This window comes from Maniola jurtina, chromosome 10, assembly GCF_905333055.1.
Source record: "Maniola jurtina chromosome 10, ilManJurt1.1, whole genome shotgun sequence".
In the NCBI taxonomy this organism is placed as follows: domain Eukaryota; kingdom Metazoa; phylum Arthropoda; class Insecta; order Lepidoptera; family Nymphalidae; genus Maniola; species Maniola jurtina.
Window position 1 is genome coordinate 11,678,324 of NC_060038.1, and position 20,181 is coordinate 11,698,504.

The 20,181-nt window shown below is 36.1% G+C and overlaps 1 protein-coding gene across 2 annotated transcripts in view; it reads right to left on the reverse strand.

Annotated features, from left to right (window-relative positions):
• The window catches only part of LOC123868868 (dual specificity protein kinase CLK2), a 53,986-nt gene that overhangs the window by 26,982 nt on the left and 6,823 nt on the right, over positions 1-20,181 (reverse strand). For both annotated transcript variants that reach the window (XM_045911522.1, XM_045911523.1), the window contains exon 3: positions 1-127. In XM_045911522.1, the coding sequence (XP_045767478.1) occupies positions 1-127 (127 nt within the window). The remainder of the gene's footprint in view (positions 128-20,181) is intronic.

Below are 20,181 nucleotides of genomic sequence, written 5' to 3' on the forward strand. Positions count from 1 at the left end.
CTGCTCAGGGGGTGAACGCGGCGACGACTCGTCGCGGTGATGCCTCCTCCGCCGGTGCGAGGTTGGCGAACGCCGATGATGAGATCGTTTAGAACGCTCATTCCGCCGCCTCCACGAGTGCTCCGAGCTGTGAAATCAGCGATCAATAGGCTGTAGGGTTAGTGATCGGGGGCAACGAATAATACATAATCGGTATACAAAGAAATATTGAGGTGAGGTTAGAGTGTGTCATAGGAGCCAACAATAAGTTACTAACGTAGGCGAACGGTCATCATAGGCGGAATGTAGATTTATAAGTTGGTGGAGGCTGTCAGGCGGCGGCAGACAACAAGCGCGCAGCAGCGCTCTGACAACGTCCCAACGTTGGCGTTGGCGCCCCGTCTCTATACTTTTAACTTATCTGTTACAAGAATTGCTATTCATCGTCCATAAAAGTTCCGATTTTGACGCATGGTTTCGTTAATTTTAATTATTATGAAGACGTCTACCGAATTTGAAACTATTGTGAAAAATTTAAAGATGATTTAATGAGATGTCTAGTATAGCTTGGGAAAAATTCAAGGTTACAATGAATAGTAATCCGGCCAGGTAAAATAGCGGCAACTGCTATGACATAGTAACAGCAGTTTATTATGTCACTGAGAGACGACCCGACGCGCGCTGGGTTCGCGAACGGACTGCCAAGCGAGCGCCGCGCGCGCACCATAAACGAGCTAAAGTAATGCTATACAATCAATGCCCTTTTCACTAGTCACAACTACAGAGTAACAATCAAACGACTACGTCAACTGGCTGCTATGACAGCATTAGTCGGCTTTTTACACAAGAAAATTATATGAGGGGAATCACAGAACCAAAGTACGTAATTAGAGGCAACAAGTGCTAACTGCCTGATATTTACCACTTTTTTTTTTCGCTTACCAAAAACTTCGTGACCTTATAAGTGGATTCCCTATTTCACCATCGAGCGAAACCATAACGAGCTATCCTGAAAAGGGCATTGTTTATTTTAACGAATTGGAATATATAAAACTAGGAAGTGTAATATTGCACCGTATGCAAGAACCTAACGATGACTGAAGAAGCTTATAATATTCCGTAGAACTAATAGAATTACCTACGTACGGTGTAATTGGTTTACGTAGGTAGGGGACGAGATAAAACAATAATGCGTGAAAAGACGAGTAATATATAATGCAGACACATAAATACATATCTATTCATTGTTTAGAAATCTAAAGACACTAATATAATTTATGTAGAAATCCGTCACAGTGCAACAATCCATTTATCTATAATTGTACTTAGCACATATTTGTCACAAGTAAAATATTATATACAAAGTCGGGTGATTCATTGGTATACTTAATTAAGGAAATATTTATATTGACGCTCCGAAATGGGAAGTAAAAATCAAATAAGAGCTTAATCATGACACCTGCAAGTTTTTTAACTATTAAGTATCTAGCAGGTGGATTCAGCCACCTTATTAATTTATGCCTACGTTTCAAATAACGAAGTCAAAGTCAGTCAAAAATGCTATGAATTTAAACTTTCTTTTATGAAATTATTACATAAATAGACTCCGCGTGGATTTAGATTTTTAAATCCCATGGGAATCCTTTGATTTTTCCGGGGTAAAACGAACATGTCCGAAGTCCGTCCCCGGGACCAAACATCAAAATCGGTTAAACCATGTACCGGTCGATCGGCCATGAAAATCTAGCAGACAGACAGACACTTTTAAAATATTAATATGAAAGTCATGTTGTTGTTTTACTCTGTTTACCCCAGTGAGTTGTCAACATTTGTTGATTCCAAACATAATTGTGTAACTATTCACCAAAACCTAGCCCTTGTAAAAAAGTCTCGACTACATCTATTGACACTAATATCTACTGTCTCATATTAAACGTAGTTGGTTGTAAATTGTAATGTAACACTGAGTATGTAGGTACAAGTATAGAAAATTATGATAGTAATATTATTCTTAGTACAAGCACTGTAACATACTACCCTTGATCAGTGGTAGAAGTGTACAGTTCCTCATAAAAGATTATTATCAGTGCATGGTATTGGCAGAGTGCATTCTGCTGTATTAGCACTATGAAGGGCCATACAGCGAAAGTAGGTAAGTTTCAAGACACAATACCTCTTCTCTGAGGGTCAGCCAGTTGGCCGAGTAGTTCCAAGTGCTCTATCAATATAATTATAGACTAACTCCTAAGGCGAATCCAAGAATGCTTGGATTTGTGGTTCACTATTCCACAATTAAAGAATATGAGCATGAATGCAAAACAAATGATTCGCATGTAAAAATATAAATGATTTAAAAAGCAAGATGGAGTGAGTTGTGGAGGTTGACGGAAAGAAGAAAGTTTCAACCAAATCTTCGTTTAAGAATTTGGTTTGGTTGATGCTAATATTTTGATTGTATGGTACCTATTCAATCTCTAATTTATTGTAAAATTACACGTCAGACTACTGTTTTCCGCTCCTTATCAGCAGGGAACTGTGTAAGGTACTACTACACTAAGACTGAAATTTATAGAGCGTACTTTGACTGTGCTCAGACTTAAATTTAAGTTCAAAACGAGACAGATTTATGCCAGTGATATAACGCTGTCTCATTTTAAAAGTTTCTTAAGTCTAAGCTAAGGCAAAGTGCGCTCTATGAATCTCAGCCTAAGACCTGCCAATTCATACTTTATTGTTAGGGTGCAACCGAATTAGCCTATGTTCTTAAAGCAGCTTTAAGTTTAGGTAAATCTCGTATTCTTGTATCTTTGCAATGTTTGTTTTTGTAATTGTTTATTTTCTTTGTATGTTCTGTTTTGTGTAGCAATAAAGAATTTATCTATCTGAATCTCTGCGTCAACTGTGGGCACCGCGACACTACATCCTACATAGACAGGTTGAACTTGGACACGCGCTTACAGACCTTGCGCCGTATATGCTCATGTATTACATAAATGTGGACGTTTTAAGTTTTTATACCTTAGACCTGGGCGCGTTTGGAACCCTCGTAGCTTTAGTTTTCTACTTCCATCATTGTTTGACAATCAGAAAGTGTACAATAGTGCCCAATTTGAATAAATGACTATATTCAGATAAAAGTTAGCCCTGGTGGTAAGTATTGATGCAGTCTGAGATGGAAGGGGACACACAGGGGACTCACAGGGGATGTGGAGTTTTCTATGGAAGAGACAAGAGTTCACGCCACGTATTCAATATAAAATATAACGCTTATTAGTGAAATGTGCTCGTAACTATGCGGAGAGATAGGAGGTATTTATACAATTTCCCATGCTTCGCCAGATTAGCAGCTGTAACTATCCCAACCTCTGTCGGATGAGGCAAGGGCTCTGTTACAGTCGCACAAGAAGGCCTTACGAAAGTAGGTCATTTAATAAATGTAGATGCCTTACGGAGTGACATGTTCCGAAAGGATAAACTCCTTACATCAAAGATTACATAAAAAAAGTCAGGTTTGTGAGTTACAAACCTGACTTTTTAGTTTAGTCATTTTTCAGACATTTAATCTACTAGCTAGAGACCTGTGACATGTTTAAGACAGGCACACGGACAGACAGTCAGACAGCAGAGTGACATTAATAGGACTCCGTTTTTACCCTTTGGGTACGGAACCCTGAAAACTATAAAGCATGTATGTATGTAACTTTGTGTACGGTCAGCGGACAGGCGGGCACCGACGCAACATCCTACATCGACAGGTTGAACTTGAGCACGCGCTCGCAGGCCTTGCGCCTTGCATGCTCATGTATGTTACATAAATGGTGACGCTTTATGTATATCAACTTGTTTGTGAACTCGATTTCACTTCTGTAGTTTGACTTTGATTTTTAAAATCACATCAAAATCACATCTAATGTTTCTATATTTTACACTTATTTTACACTGTTACCTAGATGTAGCCTGAGAGTAGAACGGTTCAAGAAATATCAATTTAATAAATAGATGAAACCATAAGGAAAATGTCAAAAGTAGGTCAATTATTAATAAAGAGTTTGGAGGAACTTTGAGGAAAATTAGCTATCGGTTGTTTACAGGATACGTAATAAAACATGGTTTCTATAACAATTTATAACATAATCATAGAAAAAAGGATCAGACATTTCATTCATCACATCATCACGTTCGCGTTTGATACATTTTTGATAGACATACATCTTATCGGAAAAACAAAAAAGAATTTTGAGCCTTTGAGTTTATCTTTATAAAAATAAGACAAAACTTCCCTGAAAAAAACTTTTTCATAGTGTTCTTGTATTAAACGAAAATACGAAAGTTGTGATTGATACCTGCATGATACTATTCTATATTTGAAACTTGAGAAGCGCTTTTAGAACCGGAATATTTAGTATATGAGCGAGACTCAAGGTGGCAATGTTCAACAAAGCCATGCGTCACACGGCTCTTCGCGAATAACAAACACCGGAACATTCACTTTCGATGGACACACATCAATATTATAATTCAACCTGTGATGTATTCAGTTACAAAAGCTAAGGCGGCCCATGCACCTTACTGAGGTCGTTATAGTCTATCTATCAGTTTTGGATAAGACTGAACTGCGTGTGTGCAAAAAGCCAGTCAACTGCGAGTCGGACTCGCACTCGAAAGGTTCCGTACCATCGTACGTACTCTTTTATGTAACTTACTGATAATAATATCAATGACGGATGTATATGTGATCTAGTAATTTTTTTTTTTGATGTACCTAACCACAAATTCAAGGTTTCCGGATTTTTTCCTTTACTTGTGCTATAAAACCGACCTACCTGCCATGATTTTAGGTGAACGGGAAGTACCCTATAGGTTTTCTTGACAGACACGAAGGACAGACAAAGAAGTGATCCTATAAGGGTTCCTTTTTCCTTTTGAGGTACGGAACTCTAAAAACAGATTATACCTAATCTATAGTTACATATAAAACTGAACGTTAAAATTATATTTGTGCGCCAAAAATCACATCAAACATTTTTTTTTACATTTTTTAATTCCATTTCAAGTCAAGTAAGGGATGATGCAGTCAAGTAAATGATGATGCAGCCTAATATGGAAGCGAACTTGGACTGGGTACGGGAGTTTTATTAAACCAATACGTCTTATGGGTACACGGCAACGTACTGGAACGCTATATGGCTTGGTGGTAGGGCTTTGCCGGTAAGGTGGCATCTAGCCACGGCAGAAGCCTGCCACCAGACAAGTTGACAACTGTTAGGCATTACAACACACGATAGGGTTACATCTTTCATTTTGTTCAGTTTTTTTCTGAAATTAAAATATCTTAGTGACATTGTATAGTCAGGTGTATGGGTCGCCTTTATAATTCGAGTAGTGATTTATTTCGTCATACAAGTTAGAAAACCGGGCTGTTTAGCAAAGCAATTTCTAAATGTTAATGTGGGAAAACTAGCTTTTTAAAAATTCAAAAGCGTGCATTTTTAAAAACCAGTTCTGCTTTGTTTTCCATTATGGGTGTCTCATAATATCATTGGCTATATTTGACTAAACGAGCGTGAGTGCCTAAATAACTAGGTATGTCGATTTTTGCCAACCAAATCTATAATAAAAATAATGAATTGTTTGAGCTTAGCATAGGTACTAAGTTAGCAAAAAAGCTAATTAAATCACCGTGTTCCGGTGAAGGGGAATGAATCAAGATCAGGGTAAATATATGGGACGTATTACTGAGAATACAATTAGGTGATTGAATTATTTATAGAACAATATAATTGCTTCTGGTCTTTAAATTACCTTCCGTTTTTTACCTTCAATTATTTTGTTATTATTATTTCACTGATATTTCTCGTCTTCATGTAACGTATTATTCTTTGAAGCTGGTCTATCACGTCATAAGATATTTAAATTTTTATCATGAGGAGGTCCTAATAAAACAACAGGACCTGTCTTTATTTATAATAAAGAATATTTTCGTGCTTTAGACGGCAACATGACCTGCGGGTACCACAGTGGTGTCATGAAAAAGTTAATTAGGTAATGGATGGCGGTCGGTTATAATAGGGCAAATTGAACTATGCCCTCTAAATAATTAACATCCTGTTTTAAAGGAAGGATTAACTAGTCGTATTATAGCGTGATAGCAAATACGTAAAATCCTTGCAAGGATAATAAGTAAACTAGAAAATATCTCCTTCCTGTGAGTGTCATAAGACTATTTAGTTTCTTTCAGGGCAAGTACGTGTTAATGAAGTATAAAAATTACTTATCATGTGGGAAGCAAATATGAAAATAAACCAAAGGACTAAAAAAACGGAAATCATAAAGAAACTGTCGCAAAAAGTTAAGAAACTTAAGTGCTTACACGACTAAATAATATTTAAAATACAAAATATAATACTTCCTATAATTTTAAATACACTAAACAAAACAAAACAGTACAAATTAAAGAAACGTTCAAATATACTGATGTAAAATTTACGCGTTAAAAATTTGCCATAAATTTTATTTTATAGTGCCTAAAAATAGCACTTAATGGTAAACGAATTGATTGTTTTGTAGATCATCTTCTATAAATAAGATAAGTGGTGATATAAAAGTTTTATAGATATGAAATGTAAGTGTCCGCCCACCCAACCAACGTGAACAAAGAAACATAAAACATCTTTGCATCTAACAGTATAAATTGTTATTGGAATGAAAGAATTCAAAAATGAAGGCCTTTATTGAAACGTTACACATTTTGCACTAGTATGGTCATATTGTGAGACTAGGGACGATTTAAACTGAGATAAGAGAAACGTAAAGAATGAAATAGTTCGTTTACATACCTCAAATTTATTTATTTTCAAGATTTACCTACTTTAAAATGCAGTAAGCATTTATTTTGATTAAAAAAGTATCGTGTTTCGAAATCTAATCAACGCTTTGGTTTCTCACAGCTTAACTTCTACTGACCCAATTAAAGCCAGGGAGCAAGACGTACTAATTAATCTACCTAACGTTAGTAAAAATTAAACTTGCGCGATAATTATTCTATTGTTTTATTATATTCCCGTTATCGAAGAGTTGGTGTAGTAGCTGAAGTACCTGTAGTATGTTATAACTTATCTACGAGTATGTTCATACGTTCGTTGAAACATGTTTGTTACAATGAAGCGCCGCATCTAGTGAAACATTATCGCTACTTGAATTGTCTGAAGAGTGAAACAAATGAATCGTTTAACTTTAAAATATAGGTTAAGCGAAGGTGAAAGCTGCAATTTGCGATAAGTGCTCATTGTCGCCGGCGCCGTGCACTTTCAGACTCAGTCTAAACAAACAAATAGATGCCGGGTAAAGAGACTTACCTCGAGGGTTGAGCGGAGATGCCTTATTTCCAATCATAGTTTAATTCTTTAGCGATGATAAAGTTAGCTAGTTGGTAATCAAAATAACAAAACAAAATCCACATTGGTCTAAATCTGGCATTTCGTATAACGGTCTAATGTCGTGGGCTAACTTGTCATCAAATTAATATAATCTACATAATGTATCAAATGATTTATTAGGATTTTAACATAGCTTTGGTCTGGATGACGCTAGAAAGCTAAATTTTTAGGATAAGTGGGCTCATATTTTTGAAGTACCTTAAGTATAGTAAGCATTAAGTATTGCTAGCAACATAATATATCCGATTTGAGAGTTCAAATATCGACGAGCCTGGGTAGATAAAAAGTTTCAACATATTAGTAGACAGACATAACGGAAAGTTGTCGGTATCCGGTCACCGATATGAAATAAGTAATTTTAGCGAAATCTCAAACAATGCCATGTTTTTGCAATTTCCTGCGGTATATTTTGGCGAATATCCACTAAAAACCGTCTAATTTTCAAACTTTGCAAGCAGTACGTACCTACCTATCTACTATCTCTAAACACAGACACGTTTTTGTAAAAGGGAAAACGTGTTACACAATACTGAGACTGATCGCACATTTCCACTTGCCGTTACGCATTTCATTACGTTGATCGGTCCTCAAAATTCTAATGACTTCATCAGTAGGTACGCAATACACATCGACCATACCAAATGTATTATTGCATTAAGTCGGCGCGTTTGGTACTTCTAATATTTTATTAATTACTATACGACGCCTTCGACTTCATCCGCGTGGACTTAGAGTTTTAAAAATCCCGTGGGAACTCTTTGACTTTCCGGAATAAAAGTAACCTATATTCGTAAGGCGATTTCGATTTAGTTTTTTTTAAATTCCGTGGGAACTATTTCATTTTCGGACACAAAAGTAGTTTATATGCCCGCCCCCAGGATGCAAGTATCTCTGTATCTTTCGTCAACAGTGGTTAAAACGGATGGGCCGTGAAAAGCTGGCAGACAGGCAAACAGACAGACACACAGGAAGGCAGACACACTCTCAAATTTAAAATATTAATATAATACATAAAATTAAAAAAATTGCGCGTGCGGTGAGTAGCGAGCGGGATGCACAGCTGATAAGATAGCCCAAGTTACTACCTAAATCACGTCTTTCTTTACCCGTACGATTCTATTTGATCAAAACTCTATCACGTTATTTATTGTAATCATTATTCACTTGACACTTTCCAATTTCCTTGATAAACGACTACGTGTCAGCAGGAGGCAGATAAAAGGAAAAGTAAATATTAGTCGAAATGTGAGAGTTTTTTCACTTATCGCCTACTCATAATACTATTCAAATAGATGACTTACGTATACTTGAAATCTTAGGCTAAGATCTATAGAGCGAACTTTGACTTTCTCGTTTCAACTGAAACTTAAGTCTGAGCTAAGTCAAATTACATACGCTCTATAGATCTGTATTGGAGCCATCATAGACCTGTTAAAATTGCGATTGCATAGCGAAAAATCAATAATAGGTGCGAACTGTTTCATTTCAGGTAATGGCAATTTCGAAATTTATAATTTTCTAAATTGTCTCTGGTCTGGTCTGGTTAAAGGTTTATACGGTGACTAGTCGCCACCCTACCGCCAAAGTCGTACCACCAAGCGATTTAGCGTTCCAGCAAGTTGTCGTGTAGAAATCGATATGGGGTATGGGGTTAGTAGCTATTTCCCTTCCAGGTTACTTCCATCTTAAACTGCAACATTACTTACCACAGCGCTAACGTGTATTCTAATAAAATAAAATAAAAACTGCTTGAGCAGTTGACGACTGCTCTAGCAGTTTGTGTACGTTGTTAAACGAGTAGTTCGTGTATGGCCGCTCTTCACACTAATATTATAAAGGCGAAAGTTTGTGTGTGTGTGTGTGTGTGTGTATGTTTGTTACTCCTTCACGCAAAAACTACTGGACGGATTGGGCTGAAATTTAGAATGGAGATAGATTATACTCTGGATTAGCACATAGGCTACTTTTTATCCCGGAAAATCAAAGAGTTCCCACGGGATTTTTAAAAAACTACATCCACGCGAACGAAGTCGCGGGCATCAGCTAGTAGGTAAATATGCACGATCAATTCGCACGTTTTTGTCCATTGATAACAAATGATTAGGATGTCGAGTATAAAAGCAAATGTCAATGTTAGTAGAAACAGCGAAAGTGATTTCACTTTTCTTTGTATACTTACTGGATAAATTAAGCGCTCGCATAAATAACGTCCAAGTGAAATTCTTTATTATAAGAGACAACGATATTATACCATAGATAGGTATTATATGTTACGTTCGTTCTCGCGGATGAGTAAGATAGAAGATACAAAATGCACGAGAGTAGCGGCAGTATATGGTTTCTACTTCTTTTTATATAATATCATCGAAAGTAGATTGATTTGTTTTTTAAACGACCTCTAGACGAAACCCAAACGCTCGGTATAAGCGAACGTTATAAAACAAGATATTTACATGTGATTACAGTTTCTTGCCCATATTATTGCAATACAATTTATACAAGGATTATATGGCTAGGTTTAATGCTAGGTTTAATGATACAGGCAACCTTTTTGCTTCGTTCAAAGCGCAACTAGTTATCGTATCTTCGCAAATAAGGCATTGCCCGACCGCTGACGATTAGTGAGAAATGAGTTGAGCTAAAAATTAGAAACGAGTTGGCGAGTAACGAGAAGCGAGCGTGTAGTTGGGTAGTTTTGTCGGTATGCTATGAGCAAGAGCGATGATGGACGATTACTCGCGCTGGTTGCTCGGATAGGCGGACGAGAGATATATATTTTATTCCCTGCGCAAACTGCACGAATGAAAAAGAACACCACTCAGCGGATTTTTTCTTTAATAACTTTTGTCGCTACGACAAATAGAGGAGACAGTTCTCGCCGTGTGCAGCGATTACGTCTTTTATTGACATGGAATCAAATATCGATTGTATATTTCTTCAGCGACAAAATAGGCGATAGCTATATCGTCAGCGGTGGGACATGTGCCTAACTCAGGAAATTGAGCAAGTCAAATTAATACGGCTAACTGAAAACGCAACGGAGGAAAACGATTAATTTACGATCGCGACGCGGTCAACGTTCAGTCAAATACGGTATTCGGACAACGGTTCTTTATTTAGATACGCCGAACACGTGTATCAGATTGAATCATCTCGCCTCTATTTACAGTGGGCACTGATATTTCCTGATGTCATAACATTTCGCACATGTATTTTTGGGGACATTCTCACAGGAAACACATTGTTAATCGGAATCTTATACGAGTTACGGCTACCGAATCCGTTAGACAATGATACAAACATGTAAAGTGATATGCAATCGATTTGCGAATAAATTGTTAGAAATTTCATTGCATTGAATCCATACCAACATTATAAATGTTGATAGTGCGAAAGTGTGTCTATCTGTTATCTTTTCACAGCCCATCCGTTAAACCGATTTTGATGGGTACAGAGGTAGCTTACATTACGAGTACTTTGCTACTTACTACTTACATAGGCTACTTTTTATTACGGACAATCAAAGATTTTACGATCAAAATTCAATCCACGCGGATGATGCTGGGACTTTATACGGTGATAAATATATATAAAAAAAGATTCCGACGAATTGAGAACATCCTCCATTTATGGAAGTCGGTTAAAAAGCAATAACCACTTAATAATCCTTAATTAAGTAAATAGGGTTCAGTACTCAATATAGATTTATATCTAACGTATAGCTCCGTAAGTAGTGGCTTTAGTGCTTTCGAACTGTGAAAGTTTAATCTCTCTCTAGGTGTAGTAGTTTTTGCGCCTAAGATGGATGGTTAGGTTAAAGGCCAGTATCACATTCATTTGGCATACCTATTTTTCAGAAATCAATTTCTAATGACCAAACTACGATGACATGGAATTTAATTGATTTGAATTCTGAAAACATCTAAATGATAATCGCCGTCCTAAACAAAATACTAATTTGTGCTACAAGTTCGGTCATAATGCGGTGTAGAAGTCAAAAGGTCCGTGCAAAATTCTGCAAACATCTAAATAATAATCGTCATCCTAATCAAAATACTAATTTGTGCTACAAGTTCGGCCATAATGCGGTGTAGAGGTCAAAAGATCCGTGCAAAATTTGGTAGTCCCTGGTAGTTATAATCGTTAATATACAAGCAGACGATTGTTAAATCGACGAGCATCTAGGTCAAAGAAGAATGGAACATTAATAACAGAACTAGCGATAAAATTATTAATTTAAAAGTTTCAAAAACAAGTTCTATAATGGTCTAACTCTAGACTTTGTAGTGTTCATAAATTCCATGCAGCTCGATGATATTATAACGGAACCTTGTCAGTTGAGTAATGTGTAAAATGAGACTAAACATGAACATATTACACTGTTCAACTATATAGAATAACCACATGGCACTGCATAAAACGAATAAGAAATTTGCTGTCTGATGATTCTCTACTATTGGAAAATTCTAAGTTCTTGTTTATAAGAATGCTTATAATATCACACAAATACAGATTTGATACTAAAATTAATTGCAACGAAATTTTTGATCTCCGAAAGTATTAACAATACTAGATTCTATGACTGAGACTTAAATATAAAACTAGTAAGTTTGGCAGTCGAAACTAAGACTGATATCTATGCAGCGTACTTTGGCTATGCTTAGACATAAGTTTCAGTTAAAACAAAACAGATTTAAAAATGCCAGCCATATAACACTGTTTCTTTCTAACAGTGTCTTAAGTTAAAGCAAAGTCAAAGTATGTTTTATAGTTTTCAACCTAAGTCAAAATTGATAGATGAGGTACTAGATATAAATGGACTCGAATTTTAAGGCGTGCGAAGAAGAGGGTAAAACCAGATTTACTCTACAAAGAAAAATCACAAACTTATTAGTCATACTTATTGTCATTTTAATCTGAACCTCAACTTCTTATCAGACAATGATAAGAAAATATATCTGTAATGACCTGTTATAGTATTTCGACCACAAAAATTATCTATTTTGTTATGCTACCACTAGAATTTATATAAACAACAAAAGATACAGTCTTAAAAAAAGAAAAAGAAAGAAAAGATAGTAACTTTTGGAACTGTATTGTTTAAAACATTAGATAGGTAATATCACACTATGTAGCTTTTATTCATCAAGAGGTTATCAGAAAGATCAAATTCTATAATCTACTCGAAAAAAAGTCAGGATTAAGTAGAATCTGTCTAGGTACATAGGCACACAAAAGAAGAAAGAGGCAAATCATACAAGTTACGAAAGAATCATAAGATGTTTTCCAATACAATAAAGGCAACTCCAAACTAGTACAAGTTCAGTGTCAACGGAAAAAGTACGCATCGTATTATATAAGTGTGTTACGGAAAAAGGGTAAAAGTTGCAATATATCATAGTCAGTAGTCCAAGGTCCAGCGATGCGCCAATTGTGACGAGTCGAGAGTTTTTGGCACAATGACCATAATCGATCTGGGCCGGTGCAGTGCAGTGCGGTCTCTTACGAAATCGAAAGCCACGCTCTTCAATGCGAAACGAACTGCGGCTGGTCAAGGATTCCCACCGCAGGCCACGGTTTCTTATTAAAAAAATTATCGTACGGTCTGCATTATAGGGCTGCCATCAGCTAAAGCTCAGGCCAGGACAAAGAGATCTGAAACGCGGACTTTTGAGCTAAGAACCCAAACATAATATACCTAATTTAGAAAAGGGTTTTTGCCCTATAATATAACCCGCGGCTTTGCTTGGCGCAATTGTAAATCTTTATTCCCTATCCCGTGAAAATTTCGAAAAAAGTCGGCCTTATTCCTTGTCTACATTATAAAGGGAATCTCCGAGCAAAATTTCAGGTTTCTAGCTCCAGGGTTTGTTCTGGACGTTGACGAGTCAGTTAGTTAGAGGTTTTTTTTCATAAATGATACCTAAGTGAAGTTGATAAATCCTGTAATATTCAGTAAAAAATAAACTATAAAGACACAATAGGCAACTCATTCAAAGGCATTGTTTTAAATCTTGAGCGTAGCGAGTGCGAAATTTTTGGTCAGACACATTGCTGGTAAAAAATTTACTTTAAGGTCGTTCAAACTTCAAATGCTTCCCGAATGTCTTTCAAACAAAGACGAATGCGAGAAAACCGAACAAAGCAGCCCTATCTGTATAATTAACTACTTAGTTTCACTTACTTCGTTTTTAGGGCATCGCAGCTAAATTGCTAAAACGTTTACCGACAAGAATACATACTTGTACGTAATATACCGAATTGCCGCAGAGCCGTACCAGCTACTTGGTGTAATAAAATCGATTCGAATAGGTTCACTACCGGAAAATTCGGTTTTCTTTTTTCTATCAGCATGACATACCGTAAAAAATATCTAATTTTTAATAAGTTATATTAAATTAGAGCAGATCCTTTTCAAATCATGTCTTTCCGTTTGACTCATTAAAATCACTTCCCACGTTTAACACTTATTAGTTTTTGATCATAATCAGCTGTTACGGTTTAATTTGTTGAAAATGTAAATTCTACACTCTACTGCCCAATCAAATTAACGAATCTATATTTTTTTTAATGAGTCACAATATGAGAACTGAACAAGTGAAATTTTTGAGTTCAAAAATTCTAAGTATTTTTGTGTTCATAACGTTGCTGAAAACTGGATCTGGTATCAAGTGGGAGCAGATATATTCATTTTCACGAGTGAGCGGTTTTAGCTCTGCGAATAATAGGGCCACGTCAACAACTGTCAAGCTGCCATTGAATGCTGTTATTATTGAATAGAGGCAAGTAAATAATTTTTAAGGGGTAAGACCCGATAATATTTTCAATTATTCATTGTCTTTAATTAATTATTATTATATTTTTTTTGCTAATGTTCATGGGCTTTTCGTATGTTTCAATTACGTCATATAATTTTTATTCGTATACAATTTTTTAACTGTGGCAATATTAAAAGTCTAACAAAATAAGAAAAATATCTTAAATGCTTAAATGTAAGTTTTTAATTTAAAACAGAAGGAAGAAATATACAGGTGTAAAATATCACTAAGCAGGCAAATTATGAATACACGTAATCGTGTAGGTCGGTAATAAAGATAAAATCATAACAATTTATGTAATGAACTTAGATAATCTACCAGGTATACAAATATTATAATATTCATTAAATTATACATATCATATTTTCAATTATAATTGAATATTCATCAACCGTACCTATTCTAGTACGTATTCAGTCTAGCGTATAGTAGTTTATTTGAAACAAATATTACTACACTACACATATTTTTTTATTGATTAAATATATTTATACAAACAGTATATTTGCTAGTAAAATGGCTTTTAACTTAAAATAGATAAACGTATAACAAAGGAAGTTACCAAAGAAATAAAATATTAAGATGAGTAGTTGTAGTTAATCTTTTCACCTTGATGCTTTGTATGCATTTTTTTATAATTTATCAAAGTACCTACAGTATACGTAAAAATTGTATGTTGGATGGTGCAGGCTTGCGGGCCAGTTGGTTGGCTGACAAGGCCGCACCGGATGAGCGGTTATTGCGAACCGTGTCAACACTGCAGCCGAGACTAATCGTCCGCCCGCGTTCTCGGGTCAATGACAAACGCGGCTATCGAAAAAGCCACATAAACGACATTTAATTAGCTCCAATAGAGACGTATCTTCCTTATTCAAATTCAAAAATAGACGCGAGAGGAAACCTTGGCAAACATATCGCGACTTAAATGAAGCTTATTGTATTCGCTACGAACATTGAATGAGAGATCAAAAATCGGTTATTGAAAAGCTCTATTACTTCACCTAAAGCAAAATATAAAAACGGAACGTCGCACGATCACCAGCTTTGCACAGCACTGACGGAGGAGGCACACCAAAAACGTTTATTTACCCGGGAAGGTAAACTTTGGTACTGTTACATCAGCCGACGAAGGTTTGCGCCGGGCCCGGCTAGCGATACGGCGCGCACGCGTACAGCGGCGGGATGCGGGTCGCGGGAAGCGGGACCAGTCTGCAGCGAAAGTTGATCACACCGCGTAACTACGGGCGGCTTCTGACATTTGTCAGATGTACTTGAACTGACCGTTAATGGTACCGATACGTGCGTATGTTTATTTGTCCTCCGTTAACGCAGTTGAATGCAAAAATCAGGTTTTGAGAGAGTGAAAAACAATTGCTGGTAACAAACAACATACAAACCTTCATTGTCGTTCAAGTTATTTCAGCTGTAAATATACGCCTTTTTATAGTAAAAAAAATCAGGACTGAAATCAAAATCATCATCAAAAACATAAAAAACGAAAACAGTACAACAAGATAGATCGGTATAGAATTTTCGTTTTGTGAAGCCTAACGTAAGCTGGGTGCCTTTTTACTTACTGCTCAAAAAAGAGATGTAATATTTTTTTAGGCCAGTTTCTTTTTCCAGCAGAACTTTTAGATGTTTCAACAGATTTTGATGTATGGGGTATAATTAGAATCCTTAGATCATATCATGAGTGACACTGCCTACAACTTAAAAAATTGATATAGCGGCTGTATGCCACCATTTTCAAACATAGCAGTCTTGTTTTTATTTTTCAAATTACGACTTGATTGACAATTTGGTTAGGCCACCGAAATCTAAACCGAAACGTTAGAAGATGGTGTCAAAAAATGTGGCTTCACTGCCATTTGGCGGGAGGCAGACATTGTCTGAGGCAGACGCGTCGACACGCAAATTATTATGCAAACATAGCAGGGTGAACGAAAATTATGTAAACATAACAGGGTGAAAGTTGTTGCAGACTGGATTCAAATATCCACTGATAAGAGGAAGGAAACGTACGCATAATTTATCACGTAACGATAAAAAGATACATAATTAATGTCACTTTTACAACTGGCGCATACATTATATGTAAATTTAAATGGGGCAAAAAATAAAAACAGTAGTTACCATAGTAATATTATACTTCGAGATAATATTGTAAGTTTAACTGCTTATTACGCTTGTACGAGAGTCTAGTTATACAATATAACGATTGCTATGTTTGAGCAAAAGCCGCAAATTGCATCGCAAACTTATAAAAAGCACTTTCTCTCCGCTGTCGCTAAGTTAATTACTATCATTTATTTTTCTCGTATTTTTGTTTCCACCCCAAATGAATTTTTTTTATGATGAAAGTTGAAATTGTCAATAATAATAGAAAATCTTACTACACTAGCTTTTTGTGTTTATTTTCTTTTTCTAGGAATTCTATATCAGTCCACTTTCAATCTTCGTGTATTCATCCATACTAATATAAATGCGAAAGAGTGTATGTCTGTCTACAAGCTTTTTACCCCATCTATTACCGATTTTGACGCTTGGTACAGATACTGCATCCTAGGGAAGTACGTAGGTATTCCGAGAAATCAGACTACCCACGGAAAAACGTAAATCCACGCGGACTAAATCGCGGGCATCATCTAATATCCATCCATACTTATAATATTAAAGGCCGATCCGTTTAACCGATTAATATGAAAGGTACAGAGGCAGCTTACATCTCGGAAATCGGCCGCTTTTTATCCCATAAAATTAAAGAATTCCCACGGGATCTTTAAAACACGCGAACGAAGTCGCGGACATCCTCTAGTAAAATAATAAATTTGCCGACATAATGTACAGCTTAAACTGCATGATGATTTCTCTATAACGTAAACTCCTACCGAGAAAGGATTTATTTCAGATATGCCACCTGGAGTGAGTTGGTCATCTAGTTAACAATAAAATGTTTGTACATACATATATCATTGATATGGCGTTGTTACGAATGAATTGTTATTTATAATTCGATGTTTCTCATGCTTTACATTTTAAAGCAATACATTTCAGTCCATATTTGTAAACTTGAAAAAAAAAAACCAATCAATGTGACTCATTTACCTGACAAGCCGGTTTTAGTTTTTAGATTTTTACCTTCTCTATTTTATAGCCAATATTAATCGATCTTTTTGATAGCAAGTTTTAAGAGCGAGTAAACAAACTCGACACTGCAGTTGGCGTTGATCTGTCAAACTTTCAGCATTCCATACAAATTGGCAAATTAAAAAAAAGTACAGTTAAAGCTTTGCGCTTTTAGGTGTATATTGTAAACAATTGTGACAGCAGTATTGGCGTAAATCTGTCATTTTTTTTGACAACTCCAAAGCAGCAGATTAACGTAATAGAACTGTTCGAATAAACTTAAGTAAACAGCAACTTCGGAGTCACGTTTGTTAACTTAAGAACTTGAACTGGGAATATAGAAATGCGAACAAAAAACTTTTCAAACCTAATTTTCGTAAACACAATTGTGGCTAATTCTGATGTACACAATCTCTTTTAAACTAAAGTGCTATGCTTTTCCGCAAGTATCATAAAAGCGATAGCAATATACTAATAAGACCTGTCAGTTTTAATTTAAAGATTGGTATAACAGAATACCGTCAAGCAGTCAAGCGCTTACGAGCACGAAGAAACAAATGTTATTTTTTAATTTTTTATTTGTACCAGAAAGTTGTGACAATAAAAATAAAAATAAAGAAAAAGTGGACAGGGAAGCACTTATCTCTATAAGAGATCTCTGAGAGATCTTTTTTGTTAAATAAAATGAAAAAAATTGCCACATTGGCTAAATAATAATCATTTAGCGGCTAGAGAGACCTAAGAACGAGCGCGCACTGCGGTGTGGCGAGTTGCGGTATGCTTTAAAATCCTTAAATTTAAAAATTGCGCGCGCTTCTATGTTAATTCACAGATTTTGCGAAAAACAAAAAAACGTACGGAAATTTACCGTGGTGCGCGCTAGCTCTAAAAGACTAAAATGAACTTACGTCATAAATTTAACCAGGTTGACAAATCCTTTACGAGTCAAACCAGGACGGGACCTTGAGGCATTCACTAAAATGCTATCGAGACGAATCAGTAAGTTATAAGCTGAGATCGCCCACGAGTTGGCGAATGTTTGCTTATTATTATATGCCTCATTTTATACGGCAACCGTTTTATTATAAGTCGCAGATTAGGATGGATTAGTTAAGTTTTGATTAACTTGACATCTTCATTATTTAAAACACAGAGATAATTTTTTTTTGACGTAATTGAGGCGTTTAAATCTAACCTAGGTTCAAGTTAAGAAAGAAACTACACAGTTTCTAGATCTCATATCAATCAATCATAAATATAACATAATAATTTATGATTGATTATTATGATGAATTGGATGATGCTCGCGGGGACTTTTAAGTTTTCTATAAATCCCGCGAGAACTTTTTGATTTTTAACCCCCGACCCAAAAAGAGGGGTGTTATAAGTTTGACGTGTGTATCTGTGTATCTGTGTATCTGTGTATCTGTGTATCTGTGTATCTGTGTATCTGTGTATCTGTGTATCTGTGTATCTGTCTGTGGCCTCGTAGCGCCTAAACGAATGAACCGATTTTAATTTAGTTTTTTTTGTTTGAAAGGTGGCTTGATCGAGAGTGTTCTTAGCTATAATCCAAGAAAATCGGTTCAGCCGTTTGGAAGTTATCAGCTCTTTTCTGGTTTTCTTATTACTTTTATCCCAGGACCCCCAGAGGTTACGTATTTTCTGACACAGGAAATATGTACGATTGAGTAGTATTAGTAAGTACTAAGAAAGCATGCCTAGCCTACGTGCTAGCTTGCTTAGACGGCCAATTTTCAGGTATCTGATAATCAAGGTACATAAAACCATTACTTACCTCACGTAAATTCTCCAAACTGATTTTTACGTATATTTTCCTTAAAAATATGTCGCCAATACTCCCAGACACTTCCCGCGTCGGCCGTATTGCTTTGCAGACGCTTTAAAGCTCCCAAAATAAGTAATTACTTAACTGCACGTAAATTCTGATGCTCCATTTTTATATATGTCCACCAGACAACTATTTTAAAACCTTTTACGAGAAGACAGACCGATCCAGAGGGCCAATCATCCCCTAAATTCAATTTTAATGCCTCTGTGGGTTTGAGCGCGAGGGCATCATTATCTACGCGCATGAGACTGAGTAAGATATGTATTAGGATATATTGACTTCTCTCTCACTCTCTTATAGTTTACTTATGTCAATTAATTATTAATATTTAAAAAAAACAGCTAAAAATTAAAAAAATTGGAGAATTTACGTGAGGTAAGTAATGTACCTTGATTACCTGATACCTGAAAATTGGCCGTCTAAGCAAGCTAGCAGGTCTGTAGGCATGCGTTCTTAGTTCATACTAACACTACTCAATCGTCCACATTTCGTTCGTCAGAAAATACGTGACGGCTGGTGGCCCTGGGATCTTTCACTATTGTAACAGAGGTTCATAATATTATGTCAATTGGCAAATGTCAAGCTGTCAAGATGGACGTTGCTTAGATACGTAATTATTTATTTGAAAATAATGTTTTGGAAAACTCTGATACTTTGGATCGTAGGCGAAACGAGAAAACATCAATTCAATTATAATATCCAACAGTCAACCAAAGGCCACGAACAATCAACCCAAACCCAAACCATAGTCAAACTATTTTTAGGGTTCAGTAGGTATCTGTAGAGAAAAAAAAAATGTTGTAGCCTCGACAGTTGTAGTCGCGTAGGTGTGCATGGCATCATTAAATATCGTGGGAGGCGATGACCCTCCGCGCGGCTGAGGTTCCCGCATCGTAGTCGCTTTGTCGCGCAGGTTTGGATGATGCATTAGGCGCACCTTCTTTATATTTTATCTGCTTGAACTCAG